This window comes from Natrix helvetica (genome assembly GCF_964273705.1).
Source record: "Natrix helvetica genome assembly, chromosome: 1".
NCBI classification, from domain to species: domain Eukaryota; kingdom Metazoa; phylum Chordata; class Lepidosauria; order Squamata; family Natricidae; genus Natrix; species Natrix helvetica.
The window spans coordinates 244,490,530-244,513,332 of record NC_138548.1 but is presented as its reverse complement, the minus strand read 5'-3'; the positions used below and the strand labels follow the sequence as shown (position 1 = coordinate 244,513,332).

Here is a 22,803-nt window from a genome sequence, read left to right as displayed (position 1 = left end):
TACCTTGAAAGCTGTCCTGAGTTTCCCTGTTACACTTTACAGAGCCCAGGTGAGGTTATCTTATCTTTCGACTGCAAACACCTCCTGTATATCACTGCCAACCTTATCTCTGTTTTTCTGCATATTTACAGTGTTAAGATCCCAAAAATACTGATTCTGTGGGGAACCTCAGTTCATTGCATTACCATCATGTCTACCCAAAATAAAACAGGTGACACAAGTACATATTATTCAACCTACAATTTTAGCCATTCCTTCTTTCCTGGAATGTACAACTTCGGCATCTTTTTTTGCTTATGTTCCACAACTCCAGTCCAAAAGATCAGGCCAGCCTCATTCACATCTATTGCATCTCTCCCCTTTTTAGTTTCCCAGCCATGCAATGTTTTTCTTTATCTCATTTCATCCATTTTTGTCTCTGACATTCCAAACTACAAACTTTTTCCACCAGATGGACTTCTAAATATTGACCTCTGTCCCCATCTATTACTTTTATTCTCTATTATGGCTAATTTAGTTAATTATTTTACTTTGTGTACTTTGTTTCAATTTATCATGAAGAATGGCACACAAATATTAAGTGTCTAAATAAAATTCTATGTTAAAGCTACCCTTTTTATTAATATATACAAATCAGCATAGAAACATTCCATACAATTTTTTTTTCTTTAGAGTCCTTGGTGCTTTCTAAACCTGGCAGTTTGATTGCAGTATGTGATGATTTTACCTAGTTGGGTAATGAAACATCTGCAAGTCAAACACGAAGCTCCGAGAGCACCAAGGTCTCCACAGTTCAACTTTGACCTACCAATATTCTCTTCTATTGGAATCTTCTCTTTCTTGGAAAGATATATGGAGCACCTGCTTTGTTCTTTAAATGGCTGCGGAGAAATCTGGAACATTTGTAGCCAAGAGTCTGATCATTTTTCTTCTCAAGAAAATGTTAAATGGAAGCCAGATTTGACAGTGGTTTCAGCAAGACCCTGTAATCAAAAGTGCAGAAGAGCAGGGAGAAAGTTCAAGAAAACAAGGTGCATTAAGCCCTTGATGTACATTTACACGTGAAATGGCACCAAGCATCTTATGCAACATGGGATCCCATCAGGAAGCAGGAAACCTCTTATTAATCACTTTTTAGGATTTGGCAGGACTATCCCAAATGTGCTTTTTCAGAAGGCAACTGCACTTTCTTGTTTTTTCCTTTGAAAATGTTTAGCCTCTCATCTAAGAAGTTTCTTCAGCTCTGACAGGATAGTGGGGAATGGAAGGATTTATATTCCTTGCAGACAGCTAGTCATTTGCATCCTTTTAGAGGGTCATTGAAGCACTTGGAGGTTTCTCTGTGTCCTCAGGGTCACCTGAATGGTGCTCCTGGTCCTTTAGTCTGCATTGAAAATCCATTCCTACTACCACACCATTCAAAGGGTGTTCATCCCAAATTGTATAGCTAAAAGTCTTCAAAGAAAAAAGAAAGGAAGTCCAGTTGCCTCCTGAAAAAGCACCTTTGGGACAACCATGACCTGGATGACTGAGCATCTCTACAGACTTTGAGTGTCATGTTGCTTTCCTGCTGTGTCTTGGTCTTGACCTGATTCACTGATGGGGTTCCTGCCCAAGAGGCAAGACATGAGGCACCAACACGGGGCCCTCTTGAACATCCCATAAAGGTTCACTGAGCACTGACTCCTTTACTGCATGATTTTAGCAGCCACCTGCAAAGGCAGAAGTTTAAGAGAAGAGATGCCCTCCCAACTATAGCTGCACCGAAGTCAGCTCCTGAGGTTTTTCTCTCACTGAAGTCACACGGGGAAATATGCTTCATTCTGGACCACCTGGAAGGCTGCTGCCAGCCTGGAACACCTGGCCTCATTAACCTAGCAGGAGAAAAATAAAAAATGAAAGATCAACCTAAGCAACTAGAAACTGCTCACCCGCACAGCTGACGCTCACAGTAGAACAGACACTCCATTCAACTGTCTTTTATTTTATTTAATTATTAATCAAATTTACACACCCTTCTCAATGAAGGCAACTTTGGGTGGTGCACAACAATAGACATTTTCATGACAGCTGGCACCTGGAACAGAATATGCAATCTACTTGCAACGGTGAAGCCTTTAATACAAACAAATTCTTTCCTAAATATTGAGGCGCAGAATACTGACTGGATCTGATATCTCATAGTACAAACTCTGATAATGCCACACAGAGGAAGATATTTGCCCTCCATATATTTGGGACTTCTGTCAATTAGACCTGTCCATTGACAAGGGATAGTAGGTACTGTGGTCCATAACTTCTGGAGAGGCCCACAAACGACATAATACTGTATGAACACTTGTGAATGTTGTTCAGATTTTAATGTTCACCAGCTGTAAAATCACCACACTTTTCTAAGACAATGGGTATAAATTGCTTGGACTGTCAAAAACATTAACTTTGACCTACTACCTTCGTTTCACCTTCCTTTTTCTGGAGCAGGATTGTTCACACTTACTACATTTACAAGTAGTGCAAAGCCTAATGGCCAGGCTGGCTTGGGATTTGAACTAGAACTTAGAACTTTTAGAAGGCACAAAAGAGAGAAGGCTGTTTTTTATGAGATATCATACGAAAAGAAATATACATCAGCCTCTGGTATTCTTTAGGTGTGGCCTGAGGAGACCATAAAACCAAAGAGAGTCTGATTATTCTTTAAACAAACTTTTTTTTTACTCTTCTGGAAGCAAAGCGTCCAAGGTAAAAATTACACTCAGATTGTTTGGCTACTTAAGCTATATCTCTGTTTTTCAGGTTAATAATAAAACAGCCACCCAGAGCTGTCCAAACAGTAGTTTCAGGAAACATTTACATCAAGATAACTCTATTTCACCTTTACCTCAAAAACTTAAGTATGCAATGTGTCTCACCAGGTGTTTTCTGGGCATGAACATTCAAAGCAAGTGCTGAGAGATGGAATCACTTTTGAACTACAGCTCTCTCAGGGAATACATAGATGGTTGTAGGGTACCCCAAGGCTCTGTCTTAGACCCAGTACTCTTCAATATCTTCATCAATTATTTAGATGAGGGGATATATGGGGAACTCATCAAATCTGCAGATGACACTAAGCTGACAGGAATAGCCAACACTCCCGAAGATAAGTTTAAGATACAGCAGGATGTTGACAGACTTAAATATTGGGTGCTATCTAACAAAATACAATTCAATGGTGAAAAAAGTAAGGTTCTATAGTACATTTAGGCAAGAAAAACAAAATGCACAGGGACCGTATATGTGGTACCTGGCTCAATAGAAGCAACTGTGAGAGGGATTTTGCAGTCACTTAAATATGAGGCAACGGTGGGCTGCAGTTGTTTAAAAAAAACCACAATTCTAGGCGCATTAATTAATGTGCCTTGGTAAGACCACACTTGGATTGTTGCTGTGGGGAAATAGGAGGTGGAGGAAGAAGCATTAGATATCTTTGTCTTCTTGAGATTTCATTTTATATTATATCATATTGTATTATTTTATATTATTTTTATTTTATTTTATTTTTATTATTTTATTTTTATTTTATTATTTTATTTTTATTAAATTTATTTGCCATCTGTCTCACCACAAGGTGACCAGAAATAATAAAGACAGATAAAAATATTTTTTTAAAAGCTTCTGGAGATCTGTATGTCAGAGATGCAGCATTCAGAACCGGCTTGTTATGAAATGATAGATGTGGTGGAATATAGTCAGAGGTCGTATTCAGCAGGTTCTGACCAGTTCTGGAGAACCGGTAGCGGACATTTTGAGTAGTTCAGAGAATCAGTAAATACCACCTCTGACTGGCCCCGCCCCATCTATTCTTTGCCTCCTGAGTCCCAGCTGATCAGGAGGAAATGGGGATTTTGCAGTATCCTTTCGCTGAAGTGGGGATGGAATGGGGATTTTGCAGTATCCTTCCGCTGAAGTGGGGATGGAATGGGGATTTTGCAGTATCCTTCCGCTGCCATGCCCACCAAGCCACGCCCACATAACTGGTAGTAAAAAAAAATTGAATCCCATCATTGAATATAGTCCAGTCTCAGGCGGGAGGGGCTGTTTCCCAGAGGGCAAAGATATAGTGGAGCTTGGAAAATCTGGTAGGCAGGAAAAAGAAAAGACGCAGCCACCCTAGCAATTCACAGAGTATATCTAATTGTTATGCAGATAGTTCGTAAGATAACAACAATTAAAAAAACTACTCAGAAGTAACTCCACAAGTAGTTCTTGGTTCTTTGAGCCTGACATTAGTTTTTAATGACTTTTTCTAAAGTAACATGTTCAGTTTTTCAGAACAGTGACCTTTTCAGAAGAGTGAAATTAATTTCTGTAAAATGCTACATTGGTTGCTAGCTTGCTAGATGCAACCTTTATGCAATTGTTTCAGAAATATATGTACCGGTACTCTCAGATGGTATTTCTCATTCTAGTTAGTCCTGATTTACAGCAGGTGGCACCACCTAGCTAATTTTGGCCCATCCTTAAGAAAATTCAGGGTCACTGAATTCAGCATTTGAATGGGAGGCCACTAGAAAATCCAAGGGCTCTAGGCTAAACTGTGACATTTCCCAAGAGACCTGGAAGAAGACAGTGGCAACCACCTTCCATGTTGTTAAGTAATTAAGCTCCCCGTTAGGAGAGCGAGTATGCAGAGAAGCGTAATGAGAGTGATATGGAATAACACGCACAAACCAGCATACAGAGACACTGAATAGTATAAAAATATAGTAGTTTATATGTAGAAATATAGAAGTATTCAGAGTCCGGTTAACAGTCCAAATCATACACGGTTCAGTAATTCAGTTATCAAAATAGTCAGTCTAGCACACAAAATATAGCTAACAGTTGCAAACTACAATACCTCAGTATACACCGACCAGCGTCTAACAAACAGAGAGCTAACAGCCATTCTGGCTCCCTCTTATGGCTGCTTGAGGTAACAAACCAATTACATCTCTTAAGCATTTGAAGCAACATTAAAGTAATCATAGCTTATATACATTGCCAAGCCAAGCCTAGGGTTACATCCCTAACACATGTCCTTGACTGAATTGTGTCCATAGAGCTACTACGGTAGTAAACTCAAGTAATTTTTATTTTTAATCTAGCTCTGAAAACCAGGGCAAGGGTAAAGATCAGAGGTGATATTCAGCCGGTTGTCTCAAGTTCTGCAAGGCTCTGCCCACCCACCCACCCGACATAATGCACAAATACAGCGCATGCACAGGTGGTGCGCATGCGCAGATGTGGCGCATGCAAACAAAGCGTGCACGTGCGACACTCACATTTGCGAGCCAGTAGGGAAGATAAGTGAATCCTACCGCTAGTAAAGATGGCTGGAAATTTTAAATAAAAACACGATTCTTCGTGTAATTCCAGCCTGATATTTTACACCGACTTTTGTTTTGGAATTTATCCCAGCAGGCACTTGCCTATGTTTTTTCACAATGAATTTAGGGTATTTTCCATTTAGGTACACACAACTTCATGGACAAAAATCTGTATTGAATGCCTCCAATGTTAGGTCCCTAATCTACTCATCAAATCATACAACGGGACCTATATACGAATTTCAGTGGCAGAAATAGAAGATAAATGCTAGGGTAATTTGAGAAGGCAAAGTGACTGCATATATATGGTCTCATTTGCAATTTCCCTTGATATTTTTTATGTACTTGAATTCTGGAACTGATTTCATTGGGATTTTCCTGCTAGTATCTATAAATGTGTAAATTTTCTAAAGAAACGTCTTTAAATATCTTTAGAGATAAAGAATAGCTCTAAAGTTATAATCTTATGTAGTATCTCTGAAGATGCAGTCGTGACATGTTCCAGAAACTTGTCCTGGAGCTAATGCCTCCTATTAGTTGGGTTCATATGTTTTCCTTATAGAGAAAATATTCTAGTCAGCAATCAGGCTACTTAGATAACAGTGGTTTTTAAACCTCTCTCAGGCCAGAAATATATAAAACATGATTTGATAACTTTAAAATGCATGTATTATAAATTAGAAGTATGTTACACTGGGGGGGCATTGATTTTATCTATTATGTCACATAATTTAACATGAGCTGGGTCTAGAGTTGCCTTTCTCAAAATATAAAAGAATTACACCTTCTTGATCTCAATCAAAAGTCCAGGAAACCAAAATTATTGCAATCTGGTACCTCATGTATTGGAAGTCATTTTCACTCTTTTTCCCTTCCCCTCCAGCCCCCATAGCAAAGTTGTGTTGCACTAAACGGGAAAAACAGGAAGAAAAGTTGACATATGTTTAAAAGCGGCTTGTCATTTATAAAATGCAAAATTAAAACAGGTATTACTTTTATGACTCAAGAGATTATGAATATGGAAAATGGACTCTGGTTAGAGGTGAACCGCTTTTTTTAATTACATTAAATTAAATTTAGCTTCACAATCACATTAAATTTAATTTGCTTTATTTTATTTTTAATGGCGAAATTTCTAAAACCCACATCACAAGCAAAAGAAAGAATAGCAATTATGCAGTGGAGGAAAACACTCTAGATATATTATGGTGAATAAAATTAAATAATGTGACAAAAGAAAAAAAGCTAAGGGAAAGAAGATGCCTATAATATCTATAGATAATTTAACAATATAAAGTTAATTCAGTTCTTATGTTTATCATTAAATCTAGAACATGTAGGAACATATTGCGTCACTTATCATTCTGATGGTAAAAAACTAAGACTTTTCAAAAATAGATATCCACATTCTGCAGTCAATCCTTAAAATCAAAAGAATAAATTTATTTCCATTTGCATAAAATTATCCTTTGTCATGAAAATAAAAACATGAAAACTGTTTTAGGAATATCTACGTACATATTTCCTCCAGTAAAATAAGGGAGCTGCTAGATATCATGTTACAGTACAGTAGCATTTTAGGTGAAAACTGCCCCCATTCATTATATTTGAATTTGTTCAAAGAATGTGTATCATTATTGTCTTTCAATATTCACATTTGACTTTTTAATAAATAGGTACTAACAGGACAATGGCTTCAACAGGAAATGGAACAGATAACTGCGTACAAAAATACACACTTTATCTTAGTTGGAAATTGCATTAGTCCTATGCTAGCTTAGAAGGTTCAACAATGTCATTCTTTTACTTCAAGTAAAAGACCTCTATTTTTCGTGTTTCCATAAGAATATCAAATGGAAAAACTCATCAACTTTCCCAGCTAAATCTCAGCTGTTCGTATAAATTTGGTTGTGTTCATGTCAAGGTATCAATTGCTTACTGCACAAACTGCAGCACACTTCAATATTTTAAAATTTATATATCATAATTTATAAACACACCAACTAAGTTCTTGCTAGGTTCAAATTAGCAAATCCTATTTTATCTTAGCACATTCTGTGGACCCATCAAAAGAATCCTGTCTGCAATTTCCCCTAAATTTAATGCCCATAGTTCACAAAACTATGGAACTGAGATACAACAACAGCCAAAGCCACTCAACTAAATTTTATCCTGGGATGTTATTCAACTTCCACTATTTGGCTACTTGGTTCAATGTGTTGGGAAAACTGAAAACATACTGTGTGAACACAGCAACAAAGGGCTGTGCTCTTTTACCAAGGATTAATTCAACCATTGTTTATTCAATTGACCAAATATTCTGGGTTCACAAGAAACAATGTACTATGTACGAACCACACAATGCTGTACCCAATCAGTTCCCTCCCCCCCCCCCCCACCAAACTGGATGGGAAAGACATTTTTTTTTTCATTTGAATACATTTTCTATCATTAGTATCTCTGGATCAGGGGACCTTGGACTGTTGGTTTTTTTTAAAAAAAAAAAACAGGTTCCGGGCTTGAAAATATTGGGAAATCCTGTAGTTTCCAAATTGGAGGCATAGGATATTTCAAGGAGGCCAGAGATTAAAATACATTGATGAATTGGCTGACAATTTTGAAAAACAGTCTCCCAGTTGCTCTGTAAATGGATGAAACATAATTACCAGATAATGCAACCATGTTTATGGCTTTTTTCACTAATGGTTTTGTTAATAATAAACTCTTATTAACTCGTTTAGAGAAGAAATGCTTTTCACTCAAAAGTTTAAAACAGATCCTAAAGGCAAAACTACTTTTGAAGTAGTAAAGAGTTATTTCGGGGAGAATCCTTCAAACACATTGTGGCTTGCACTACTGGTGGTGCTATTTCCATGACAGGTGGATATGGAGGATTTATTTTTGAAAGTTGCTATGTGCCATTAGTGTTTTGTGTTCACCGCATGGTTCATTAGCAACATTTGATTTTTTTAAAAATTGGCAAGATGCTTGCATGAGTCTCTAAGTGTTGTAATAAAAGTAGTCAACTGTATAAAATTGAATCCACTTCAAAATCATGCTTTGAGAGCTTTGCAAATGAGGAAGACTTTTAAACTCGTTATTCAAAAAATAAAGTTTGTTGGTTATCAAAGGGGAACTGCCTTTGTCATCTTGTTGCTTTGTGGGAGACAGTTGTGGGTCCCTGTCCCTCCTCTGTAGTAAACAAAAAGTAGATTACCTCCACTAAGAGTGTTTCTACCCATGGACTAGTGTCAAGACGTTTAATTTGTTAGATAAGCAGTTGAAGGGAAGAAAGTATAACCTTTTATCACGTAAAGAGATTATTATGGGGTTTCTTAGAAAGCGGAAGCTGTATGCAAGCAGTGTTGGGAATTTGCCCAGTTTTCTTTTTTGGCAGCAACTAAGTCTTGAATGGAAAGATGACAACCTTATGTATCTGGATCATTTGAAGCAGTTGCATAATGATACAGAAGTTTGTTTCTGCGACCTGCTAGATGTAGATATTGCAGCCTGGATCCATTTCAGGTGAACGCTGCCGATGTCCCTGCTACATTAGGGGGTGACGGGACAGGACTAGTTGAATTACAGAGCGATGCAGAAACCCAAACAAGCTTTAAAGAGAGACCAGCATTTTTGAGCAAACAAGAGTAATTTCCAAAAGGTTTCCATATCTTTGGAAGCAGAGAAGACTGTTTTTCATGGCATTTCCCACACAAAGGTGGTTATTCAGCAGGTTCTGACCAGTTCTGAGGAACCGGTAGCAGAAATTTTGAGTAGTTTGGAGAACCAGTAAATACCACCTCTGACTGGCCCTGCCTCCATCTGCTCTCTGCCTCCCGAGTCTCAGCTGATTGGGAGGAAATGGGGATTTTGCAGTAACCTTCCCCTGCCACACTCACCAAGCCATGCCACGCCCACCAAGCCACGCCCACAGAACCGGTAGTGAAAAAAATTGAATCCCACACCTGTATCCCACATTATACTTGGTGGAATCAGGTGAGTTGTTAACACAAGTGTGCAAGTACCTGGACATAGTGAATAGAGGTTGTTTTCACTTACCATTTACTGCAGTGAAACCTGACATATTTGTGTGTGTGTGTGTGTGATTTGGGGTTTTGATGATTAGAAAGTTAGGGAAAGATTAGGATTAAATTAGAGAAAGAGGTTCGATTAGAACTGTATATATAACTGCCTAGAGCAGTGGTTCTCAACCTTCCCAATGCCGTGAACCTTTAATACAGTTCCTCATGTTGTGGTGACCCCCAACCATAAAATTGGTGTCTTGGTTCCTAAGACCATCGAAAATATGTGTTTTCCAATGGTCTTAGGCGACCCCTGTGAAAGGGTTGTTCGACCCCCCCAAAGGGGTCCCAACCCACAGGTTGAGAACCCCTGGCCTAGAGAGATAGTCTTTTCTTTATATACTCATGCCTTGTCTTTTTTCTTTTTTTCTTATATGCTTTTCTTTTCTATTCTTTTTTTGTATTTATTTATCCATTAACAAAATGTATATAAAATTACATTCAAAGCAAAACTGTGTATATAATTGGCAATTGCATTGGTACAAATATTATAAGCAGAAAAAAAAAACATATATTCCATTTACAAGCCAAGCGTGGGTAAATGTGGATTTTTTTTTCATTACAGTAATGGGACCCGAAGGAGCCTTAAGTAAAGCAGCGGAGGCAGCAGAGGCCTCTCTCGCGCGCGTAGACACTCCTCCCGCTTCCTCTTGCGGCGCTCAGCCAGGCAAAGCAAAACCAGCCCGGGGGTGCGGCTGACTGCCGCCCTTTCAGGCCAAGAGGGAAAGGCCAGGACGATGCGCGCGTCTCCGTAGAAGGTGGCCGAAAAGAGCCGGGATCGGGGGGGAAAAGGCTCCGCAGCATCTTCAGGAGAAGCCAACTCTCCCCGACCGGGAACCGCTCACACACAACCCCTCCATATCGGGAAATCGTGGCCTATGCAAAGCAGGACCTCAGCTTTTCCCGGCGGCGGCGGCAAATGCGGACACCGCCTGGGCAAAACCATTCCCGCCCACCGTCCCGCGTGAAGCGAACATCCGCCCACCCGTGACGAAAGGAAAGCGGTGGCATCGGGGACTCCGGGCGAGTCAGCAGACAAGCGGTCGTGAAAAAGGAGAGGGGGGGGGGAGTCGCTGAGCGGCTCGACCCGGCGCGATTATGGAGGCTTTCTGCGGCTCCAGCTTTTGGGTAAGGGGGCAAGCGCCCGTCCCCCGTCCCGGGTATTGAGGCGGTCGGACGCGTGGCGAAGTGCGGGTTTCCCGGGTTGGGAAGGGAGTTTCCGGAATGCCCCAACGTGGAAAACGCGGCTCCTTCGAAGGGGGAGGAATTGCAAAACAACCGGATCGCGTCTCGCAGCCCGAGCCGGGTGGCGGCATTCGGCCGCTCGAATTGAGTTTATAAAAAGGGAGGGAATGAGGTGTGTGGAAAGGAGTCCGGGTTTCAAACGTCCGCTAAACTCTCCTTCAGCCAAGGTTCGGTGGTTGGGGATGGAGAAAAGAAAAGCGTGTAGCTCGGAGGTTGGCAAGCCAGTCTGCTCCAGGTCTTGCGTGGTGTTTTTGCTGGGTGTTAAGACTAGAGTTCTGTGGCATCTTTTTTTCCTAGGGATTTCGCCTGGGGTCTCTCCCCGTTTTATCTCCAGAACAGCAACCGGGAGAGTTCCGCGGGGCTGAGAGGGAATGACTGACCCAAAGTTGGTCCTTGAGTTTCTTTCCCGGTTGAAGGATTTTATTTATACCTTTATATTACACCTTTTATTTCTCTGGTGGTAGTTCACCTCTTACACCATCCTGGTGTTCATCTCACACAGTTCCCATAGTTATTGGCCCTGCTGTCTAGGGCAGATGGGAACTGAAGTTCCGAAACTCTTCTATATATTGCTACCTCTGAATGACATGCCAGGCATACAGACTTTCCGCTGGAGGAAGGCGGGCAGGACTGAGGTGCCTCTAATGTCCGTGTTGTAGAGCTGCTTAAAAGTAAAGTTTAAGGTACATCTGGAGAATTCTTGTGATGCATTGATTTCAGCCTTCTTACTTTAACCCAGTGGATCCCAACCTTTTTTTCGTCGTGCCCCACCTAAGCATCTCTAAAATCCCAATGCCTCCCCTGTGACATATAATTCTTACCTTACTCAAAAAGCGAACTACTCATGCTGAGGGAGCCTAAAAGGCCGTTAACTTGGTTTAAACAAGGTTCAAATTGCCCCCATTAAAAATCAAATTGCTCCCCTGTGGGGCATGGGCAGTTGAGAACCGTTGCTTTAACCCTACAATAATCCTGTGAAGTAGGTGTGCGTGGTCAACCCAAAATCACCAGCTAAGCTTCTGTGAGAGGTTGAGTGTCCCTGGTCCTTCTTGAGTATCCTGCATTTCACTAGAAGGAGGCTAAACAGTGCAGCAAAATAATCTTACTTTCAGCTACCGGTAGAATAAATGAAAAAAGAGACATTGTAGTGTGTCTTGTATTATAGAAGTGAAATGTGATGGGGAAATAATAAATTCTTGTTCTTTGTTCTTTGAAAATTGAGTTTCACCGCAGGTGTTGTAGTGTATACTCCATGTACTGGGAAGGATATTAGAAGTTTAAGAAACGTATCTATCCAAAACTTGTAACACTTCTCACAGATATGTATATGCCTCTCTTCCAAATGATGTAACAAAGCACGTGCAAACCTGTTTCAGATTCCAGAAATATCAAACCGCATTTTAAGATGAATAGAAACATGACTCTTTTACCTGTTGATTTCCTTTATAAAGGCAAATGAGGTTACTCCCTAGCGCTGCAGATTAACCATAGGATACCTGACTAAACAGGTATTTTTAATCTCATTGCTACAATTCTATTTTATTGCGGTGCTGTGTGGAACCAATACAAGTTTGAACAAGAGACTTGGCATCTGTTCACCAATGATTACAAATGATTCATCGTTAATATTGGAATTTCACTACATTGGATGGATGGACGCAGTTGGTCCTTGATTTATGACTGCAGTGGAGCCTACCTAAGATATCATAAGTCATAACAGTTGCAAAGCAGGTCACCCACATGACTGACCTGATTTTATGAACTTTTTCCAGTCATAAAACAAACACCGCAATCTTAAAGTGAAGTTATTGTTCACTATGGGCCAGTTTCCCCCCCCCCCCCAAAACTGGAAATAAATGCTGGTCTTCAGCAAAACCATCATAAAACGCAGTCATGTGAGAATGGGAATCTGCAAATAGCCCTAAATGTCACATGGAGATAGTGGTGTCTGTGTCAAAACTTCAAAACTGGATCATTGGTACCCCCCGGGAGGTCCATCCTGTAGTGGGATTCAACTGGTGTAACAACTGGTTCGCTGAGCGTCCACTTCACACGCTCCGTGCATGCGCAGTTTGTTTCAAAACAGCTCTGAAACTTATCTTCTGCAGCCCTTGTGAGTAAAACAGCTGAGGTGTGGCAATCAGCTCTGCCACGCCTATCAGCTGGGCTTCAAACAAAGGAGATATAGGACAGACTAGCAAAGGGGCGGGGCCAACTGATTGCCGGAACTACAGGTTTTCTTAAACCGGCTGAATCCCACCCCTGGGACCATCATAACTTTGAATGGTCACTAAGCAACTGGTTGTAAGTCAGGGACTACCTGTATATTTTGCCCACCAAAGATGTACTGTTTTGTTTGTGTGTGCACTGTAACAATATATCCTCGAGAGAACTGGCTCTTGACAACAGTCCATGCAGTTTTCTAGCCAGTAGTTTTGGAAGTGTTTGCCACCGTTGCCTTTTCAGAGCTGAAGAGGGGAGTAACTGGCCCAAAGTCACCCAGCTGGCTTTTGTAAACAAGGCAAGACTGAAACTCATGTTTAGGGCAATAATGGGGTTGACTCTTTAATAAACAGACAGCTGCGTTCTATTTACCTCAACAAAACCATTAATAACCAGAGGGTTCCAAGAAAAACTGAAATGGGTACATTTGCTGAGACAAACTGAAATGGGTACATTTGCTGAGACTGGCCAAAAGTGTTCCTGGCTGCAGCCTTTACCTGTTGTACTAATGGGAGGCATGAGATCTGTTCTATTCCCAGATTATGAGCCTACATCAGACCTGGACATTTTATTTCCCAGTCTGGCCCACAACATCAGCAGCATTGGGGGGGACGACGACAGGAGATTGGTTATGGAGCATCATTGGAGGGGGTGGGGTAGGGTGGCAGTGACCGAGGGCAGGTGGTGGGATGGTGACAGGAAGGTGGGGTGACAAATGGCAGGATGGAGGCAGAGTGAGTGGCGGCGGCAGCCTTCTGCAACAATCCCAGTTTTTCATGTGGTCCCTTGTGAAAAATTAATGGCCCACCCCTGGCCTACACTTTTATTATAGCAGCACAACCCCATATGAGCTAAAGTTGGAAACATCTCATAACTATTGAGCTTCTGAAGCCATAGCTACTCCATTCTGCATGGACTAGGCTTGGTCTTGATTTTCCTATCTAGATCTATTGCTTTGCTTCTAACGGGCTTCCAGATGCAATTCAAGGTCTTGGGTATCCCCTTTCATGAAAAAAGGCTAGGATCACCTGTCTCCAAACTTTGGCACAGTGTGTATGCATTGAGTCCCAAATAAGAAGCAGTATCATCTAAGGAACACAGATGTGCCATCTTCGTCTTGCTACCTGTCCTATGGAACAATGTTCCCTCTAAGTGGAAAGTAACCTCAACCCTGCTACATCATTCATGAACATAGACAGTTTGGTTTTCATCCCATATATAGGCCTGACTCTTGCGTGAAGTGGATCTTAGGTAATCTGTTTTCTCCTTTTTAACTGCCACCACAACACCTCTACCACAGTCGTGTCAGGAGTGCCAAAGCACTTACAGGTGGAAAGGGTTGAATGGTGACATCACTCTTGCCCAGGGGATGCCCATTTGGGGGCTCTTTTCATGTCCCCGTTAAGTTGCCCACCAAAGTGGTACCCATTTATCTACTTGCAGCTGCCTGCATTTGAACTGCTGGGTCAGCAGGAGCTGGAGCACGTGGTGGGAGCTCACCCTGTCCCATGGCAGCACCAGGTCTCAAAGGTGAGCCTGCTGATCATCAGCCCAGCATCCTAACCTTGTGAGCCGCCATGCTTCACACAACACTTCTAGTATAAAGGAAACAGTGAAGACTGGGCACTTGTCATCTAAATACAGCCAGATTCAAGGATGCCTTCTTGAGCAAGGGGCATGCCGTTGTGTCTTTGGAATAAAGCTCACATGTGGCAGAGGTGGACTCACAAGGAATACTATCCACTTTCTTAAGCTCCACAGGCTCAGATACTTTTAACAGATTAACAGAGTTGGAAGGGATCTTGTAGATCATCTAGTCCAAGCAGGAGCCCCCACAACATTTCTGACAAATGGCAGTCCAGTCTCTTCTTGAAAGCTTCCAATGATGAAGCTCCCACAGCTTCTGAAGGCAACTTCTGTTCCATTGGGTTGATTGCTCTCACTGACAGAAAATGTCTCCTTATTTCCAAGTTGAATCTCTCCTTGATCAGTTTCCATCCATTATTCCTTGTCTGGCCTTTGGGTGCTTTGGAAAATAGCTTGACCCCCTCCTCTCTGTGGCAGCCCCTCAAATATTGGAACATTGCTATCATGTCTCCCCTGTTCCTTCTCTTCAGTAGACTGGTCTTCTCTTCACTAGACTATAGTATCACCCAATGTCACCACTGTTACCTATTCAGTGTAAGTTTCCACCTCTCGGCAAATATGAGAGATTTTATCTGCAACATGTCCTGCTGACTGATCCCAGTGCTCTGCTATAGATTCTTCCAGCGCATCATTCACAAAAAGGGGGAAAATACCACCAGATGGCAATATGTGATAAACGCAATAAGGGCTTCAAACTTGAGTTTAAGTAGTATCTGTATCCAGTAATATTCATTTTTTTTTCTTCTGCCAATTTTTGTATACTAGATTTGTGAGCAGGAAAAGCCCACTCAAGAGCAAACCGAACAACTTTCATGGGTTTCAAATAGGTGCTCAATAAATCTTTCCACCAGATCATTAGGAAAATTACACAAATGTCTTCGAGAGCCCATAACTACGCTAGCTGCCTATGGTGGGCCATCTTTATAGGTACATCCTTCCAGCAGAAACTAAAGTGATCTGCCCATGATGAGGGGCTGATAGAAATCTCTCCTGCTCCAATGAATTACAATGGCACATTATCAGTCATGAGCTCAGCACCATGTTCGAAGTTGTTATTGGGCTGTACATAACAATGAGGATCACTTTTTTTCCTATCATATTAAGCTAGAATCTCCCAAACTTTCTTGGTTCATGATACCCTTGGAGCAGGGCTGTGAAACTCCTGGCCCACGGGCTGGATGTGTCACACGCTGGCCATGCCATCGCCCGGTTTAGTGAAGGGGGGAAAAGTCCCAATGACATGAGTTTGACACTTCTACCTTAGAGTCTCAGTAATCTCTTATGGTGCCCTAGGCCAAAAGACCACTCCAAACTCAGCTTCACAACAAACATTTAAAATATTCTGCAGCACCTCTCTGAATTTATTACAGGCCATGGCCCACAGCTTGAAAACCACAGGGCTAAACTACAACTTGATTTGGTTGTCACTTTGCATGATATGTGAACTGTCGCAAGGAAGAATTATGGTGTCTAAATCAAAGAGAATAGATTCAAATATGCTGAGCTAAAAAATAAACCCTTGTTATTAGCATAAGGGTGTATAATTGGAGGCCTCCTGAAGCTCCTGCAGCTTCGGATGTAGCTGCCCAGAGCTCTTCTAAATGTAGCTATATACCTACCCATTATGCTGTTTCCTTTCAGGGCTACACCTGGAAGGAGTAAGCCAAAGAAATTAAAGGCTTGAAATGAGAAAAGGAAACAGCCAAAACTAGTTGACCATTCACTAAACCATATCTTTCAGTGCTTACAAACCACCCTTGTTTTTAACTTCATTCACCTGGTTCCTTTACTTGTTTTAACTTCTTACATCTTCTTGATGATTTCATCAAATCCATCCAGTCACATCCTACCCCTCACGCTATTACATCACGCTAGGATTCCTTGCTAGGTTATCTGCAAACTGATAATTTACCAGTTAGTAGGTATATGCAGTACACTAAGGGACATTTAAAGTGATGCTTACTAAAATCTAATGGAAGAAGTGCTAAATTAATAAAATGTAAAATATTTGTAGGAGTGAAATATTCTGTTAGACCAAGGGCCGGAAATCTTAAACACTCAAAGAACCACAAAGGTCCTAACCGGAAGCACCCTGTTCAATTCTGGAGCCAACCAGAAGTCGAGTTCTCCCACCATAGAGTCTCCTCCTAGTGTGGCATCCTTTTTCCTCTACCTGTCTTAACGAAAGCCCTATCAATTGTGGAGCCGACCGGTGAAGGGAGCTGCAGCAGAGGGATGAAAGAGCCACATGTGGCTCCAGAGCCATGGGTTGCTAACATCTGTGTTAGATGAACACATTTGTTCCAATGTAAAAGGACCGACACTCAAAATTTTAGTTGCTTATTCAATAACTTATGAAACAGCCCAATTCCTTTTGATCAGATTTTTGGACTTCCAATCCCCCCATCATCCCCATCTTGATGTTGATTTATCAGTGAAAATTAATAAGCAGGTATATGGCTGTGACAAATTAAAAAATGGATTGGAGATAACATCTTAATGGATATTAAGCCTTCCTAAGTCTGAGAAATAGATATCGGGCAGGGGTGTCAAACTCACCATGACATATTGTCATGTGACGTGTTGCAACTCCCCCCTTCTCTAAAAGGGGGTGGCCAGTACTTGATGCATCTGGCCCGCGGACCGCGAGTTTGACACCCCTGATATAGGGGTTTAGTTTTTGTCTTTTGCTTTGTTTTTGCTAGGCATTTGTTTATTTATTTTAAAGGAAACAAGTTTTAGATTTCTGTCAGGATTTGATGAAATATGTAATTTAGTTGGTACTGCTGTGGAGGTTACAGCCATTCATGTTTCAGTTGCATGTCTTCAAACAAATGTACCACAACATACATTTGAATATAATTCTGAAAGATCAACAGCATGGCTCTATAAATCCTGCAAGTTTTCCCGAAGGATAGCAGCACTGGTATGACATGAGTCTTTACGTTTGGCAGTGGGGGAATGATTCTGCACTCACCTGTATGCATATTTTGCCATGTGTATTAAAATAATATGCCTCAGAGCAGTGTTTCTCAACCTCTGCAATTTTAAAATGTGTGGGTTTCAATTCCCAGCATACTGGCTGAGGAATTCTGGGGATTGAAGTCTATGTTTCTTGAACTTGCTCTGGTTGCGAAACACTGCATTAGAAGCATGTGTAGGTGGCAGGGACCTTTGACCAAATAAAGGCAGATGCAGAAAAACTTGATTATCCAGATTTTTCAAGTGAACACTCCAAAATTAGTGATCCCACAGGCTTCAACCAACCTTTATAGCTGTTTATGGTCCTGAAACCGGTTTTATACATTATTTCTGGATCATTTAAAACTGTGGCTTAGAGTATGGATCTCTGCATCTTTGTGCATCTTCTTCACTGACTCCATGGCTATATGCCATCTTTCATATAGCCATGATGTTACATCAGGACAAGTGATAGCTGCAACCATTGCTTCATGATTAAGCATTTCTCTCACACTATATTCCCCATCCATCTAGTTTCTCATCCTTACCCAACTATTGTAATACCGAAAGGAGGATATTACTAGTGCAATCAACAGTTGGTTGCAGGCAATTTTATTATAATGGTATGTTTAGATTCTGATGACACAAAGAAGATATGCATCTATCTTGCGATGCCTATTTGGTTTAAGCCAAGGGCTGCATCACTCTTTTGGCCATTAGTGATTATTTATTGTTTTGTATCAGTTCTAAGAAATTACAGTACTGTGCTTGTTTATTTTTATAGGCTACTTACATAGCTGAGCGCTTGGCATGAAAGTCAACATAGCTGAAACAACAAATAAGACTACAAAATAGAACAACGTAAAATATAATGGGACATAATCTTGCCAGAGGCAAGATTAACACCAAAGACAATCTGGATAGGCTCAGAAGATCACCTAGCCCTCTGCCTTGGGGCAAAAAGCAGATGTCCAAAGCCCCTAGGTAAGGTAGGCAGGATTCAGGGCCAACCAGATCTTGGAAAGAATGCAAGTCCAAGTACAGGCAAATGCAGCAACAGAGAAAACACTCTTTTGAGAGTACTCAAGCGATAGAACTATTTTGTTCTGTTGATAAAAGATGATAATGCTGGGACCAGAGCATGGTGACTCTGTCAGATCTTATCAGACATCAGAGATAATGAGAAACAGGTGGTAATTTGCAGGTGGTTCTGCAAATACCCAGGCCATGAAGGACTTTAAAAGTGATATCCAGCACCTTAAGGTCCAGCTGGGAGCCCTCTGGTAAGCTTATGAAATATTAGTCTTAGATGGATGTAATTAGTGTGTATACCACTGAGTATTAATACCTTCTATCAGTACATTCTAGACCAGTTGTAATTTCTGAATTGACTTCAGGGGCAGCTCCATATGGAGTGCATTGCTATAACCCAGATAAGAGATAACCGGTGATTGTAAATAAGGCCTTCCAATTCAGGAATGGACTAAACACAAAAGATGGATTTGTGCTTTGAGCTGCAGTGGCTACCTGCTCTTCCATCAGCAGCTGTGAATCTAGGAAGATCCCCACTTATCGCAGGTGGTCCTTGTTTAGCAACTACTTGTTCAACAACCATTTCAAGTTACGAGTCCCTTCGGGGAGAGGGGGCGGTCTAGAAGTCTAATAAACTAAACTAAACTAAACTAACTACAGTGCTGCTGAGCGAGGGGACTTCCAACTGTTCCTTGTAATTGTGACTGTGTAGTGTTCCCATAGTCAAATGGTTTGGCAATGGGTTTGCAGTTATACAATGGTCCCAGCATCCTGTGGTCGTTTATTTGCCATTTACACTCTTCACTGCCAACTTCAGAGAAACAATGTGTAAAAGGAAAGTAGCAGGAGGCCACAAATGGCAATCGCATGACCACGGGATGCTGTGACCAAGCGGGATTTGCTTAATGATGACAGCTGATTATGTCACAACTGCCATTGTATGTTGGCACCGTCATATGACATTGCACTTTACAATATTGTTGAGCAATGGAATTATTGGTCCTAGTTACTGTGTTTAAGTGAAGACTACTTGTGCCAAGGTTGCCAGAGGGAGTGCAACTCCATTTAGCACCAGTGATAGGAAATCTCAAAATCCACAGCCAAAGTCGGTCTTGCTAGGATTGACTTTGAGTTGTTTCTTCCCCATCCAGTCCTCCCTCAGCCTCCAGACATTGAGATAGAACCTGCGTGATATACTTGAGCAAATAGGGACTACGATGTGCAACTAAGCCTCAGAAATGTAAAAACAAACAACTTCAACCCAGCTACCAACTAGAATGATCCTAAGAGGGATATTGTTCTACCCATCCAGTATCCCATCTTATATCCAGAGAGAAAATATCCAGAATGAATTTGAGTTCTTTATGAACTCTTTCAAGAAAAAATGTCTACTTCAGTCTTTCAGAACATGGCTCATAATTTTTACTCCTTGCAGTCCCCACTTCCTCCGATACTGGAGATATAAATAATGTAAAAGCATTTCCAGCAGTCAAAGCAGGCAGCTTAAATGTCTGTGGAGATTCTCAGTCATCCAGGTCATGGTTGTCCCAAAGGTGCTTTTTCAAGAGGCAACTGGGCTTTCTAATTTTTCTTTGAAGATGTTTTGCATCTCATCCAAGAAGCTTCTTGAGCCTTGACTCCATTCCCCACCATCCAGTCAGAGCTGAAGAAGCTTCTTGAATGAGAAGCAAAATGTCTTCAAAGAAAAGCCAGAAAGTCCATTTGTCTCTTGAAAAAGCACCTTTGGGACAGGCAGCTTAAAGTTCACTTCATCACTCTCCCTACAGCACAGTGTGAAGGAAACAAAACAACCACTGCCCTGGGTGAAGCACTCTATAGAAGCCACCGGATTCCGACCAGATCTAACTCATCCAGCTCTCCACCAGCACTGAGGCATCTAGGTCACCACTACCATTAAGCAGTCAGGAAAAGGGATTGTTGCCGCTTACAAACACAACCCCCCCCCTTGCCACTTCTGTAGCAAAAGGTCAATGAGTTGATTGTCGGCACGCCCACTACAAGCATGTAGTAGTTGTTGTTTCTGTCCTTGAGTAGCTGATCTCCATCTCCAGTATCTTTTTCAGCCCCTGAAACAATTTTGGTGCTATCAGACACGGCCAGAGGCCAGAGGACCTCTGCATGCCATCCTCTGCAGAGTCACTGATAGTTTTGGTCTCTACCAAAGTTCTCAAAAACCACTGAGAGATCCAACAATGCCAGAAGAGTTTCTGCACCATCCCTTGGCCTTGTGCTGTTGCCTGCTATGTAATTTCTGGAATTTGTAGAGCTTTGTAAGAAAAAATGAATGCTGAAGGCTGTTGTTGTTGTTAGCTTAACTCCAATAGATTCTGAGCAATCCCCCTTCCCCAAAATCCTAAAATTGATAGACCTAAAACCATGTAGACAGCCCAACTAAAAGCAGCCTAAAAGCAACATGCATATAACAACAAAACAACCATTGTATTTATTAAAAAGAGTTTATGGCTGCATGAGAACTACCATACCCAGACTGAAAATCTGGATGACTATCATATTTCAGTTTCCCTGAAAATAAGACCTCTCCGGATAATAAGCCCAATCAGGCTTTTGAGTGCATGTGCTAAAATAAGCCCTCCCCGAAAAATAAGCCCTCCCCAAATATATTGCAACACAATAGCAGCCATGAGGTGACCACGCTCGTCGTCTCCTGCACCTCAAAAATAATAAGACCTCCCCAAAAATAAAGCCAAGCACTTATTTGAGGGGGGGGGGAATTAAAAAAATAAGACCCTGTCTTATTTTCTGGGAAACACAGCAGTACAGAAAATGCTAACCCTTTGTTGTCACTTTAAAATATCTAGAATTTTGCAGCCCAGATTGTTATCTGTGAAGTCCCTGGTGCTAAGCTTGGTTGTTTGCTTGTAGATGTTTTCATTACCTGACTATGTTATATCTTCAGTGTTAGAAGGATGTGGGGTTTGCTTTCTATTTATGTGCAGTAGCTTGCCTTGATGACGGTATTGTTTTCTCCTTGATAGTTCCTTGATTAGGCTGTTGTTTACTGCTTGATTGTTATCTGAGTTCTTTGATTAGAGTATTGTTTACTGCTTGATTATCTAATACTTAGTTAAGCTACTGTATATAAAGAGAGAGCAAACCCCACTCCCTTCTAACACTGAAGATGTTACCTAGTCAGGTAGCGAAAACATCTGCAAATAAACAATCAAGCTCAGAGAACACATATAATATGAATCCATCATGGATGTGTTTACATAGCATGCGAAGTCAAAAATCGACTTATCTGTGAACCAACTGGTCCCAGGGCATTTTCAATTCTACACAAATTAGTTTAGCTTTTCCCCCATTGTGACCTCCAGGTTGTGGCATGTTTGGAGAACTACTAGCTCAAGGAAAACTGAAGGACATGGATACATACATTGTCTAGTGCAGGAGTCTGCAACCTGCGGCTCTGGAGCCACATGTGGCTCTTTCATCCCTCTGCTGCGGCTCCCTGTCGCTCAAAATATGACTCACAACCGCCAATGTGTGATACCTGCCGGCACCCGATTTATTGAGCTTTTTGACCCCCGGTAGGCCAACCATGGATAAATCCAAGAAAAGAAAAGGGTCAGAAGAAAACATAATATTTAATTCAACTACATATGATAGTTCTGTGGCTGCTCAGGAAATAGTCAGGCACGGGAAGCGTTTTGTGGCTCCCGGTGTTTTCTTTTCTGTGGGAAACTGGTCCAAATGGCTCTTAGAATGGTTAAGGTTGCCGACCCTGGTCTAGTGAATAAGAGTTTCAAAATATTATTTTGGACAAAAAGAGTTTTTGTTGAAAGCAGCAAATCCCAGTAAACCAACTTGTGTGACAAGAACATTGACAGTGTGAGTTATAAAACAAAAGAGGAATAATGCGTAAAGTGTATTAATACTGAATATGGAATATAGTATTCTATATTACCACAGTGAGAGCAATCAACCCGTGGAACAGAAGTTGCCTTCAGAAGTTGTGGGCGCTTCATCCATGGAAGCTTTGAAGAAGAGACTGGACTGCCATTTGTCAGAAATGGCATTGGGTCTATTGCTTGGGCAGGTAGTTGGACTAGATGACCTACAAGGTCCCTTCCAACTCTGTTAATCTAATCTAATCTATTTATCTATAACAGTGATGGCAAAACCTTTTGGGCTCCAATTCAAAAAGCAGTGGGAGCACAGGGCAGTTGTGCACTGGTGTGCCACACCCATAATGCTATGCACGCGACCCCTCGTGTGCGCATGCA

At 41.4% G+C, this 22,803-nt stretch overlaps 1 protein-coding gene across 1 annotated transcript in view; it reads left to right on the top strand.

Moving 5' to 3' along the window:
• The first annotated feature begins 9,914 nt into the window (after nt 1-9,914).
• ABCC3 (ATP binding cassette subfamily C member 3) overlaps nt 9,915-22,803 on the top strand; it is an 86,421-nt gene continuing 73,532 nt past the window's right edge. The window contains exon 1 of the mRNA XM_081937202.1: nt 9,915-10,558. Within this exon, the coding sequence (XP_081793328.1) occupies nt 10,529-10,558 (30 nt within the window). The 5' untranslated portion in view covers nt 9,915-10,528. The remainder of the gene's footprint in view (nt 10,559-22,803) is intronic.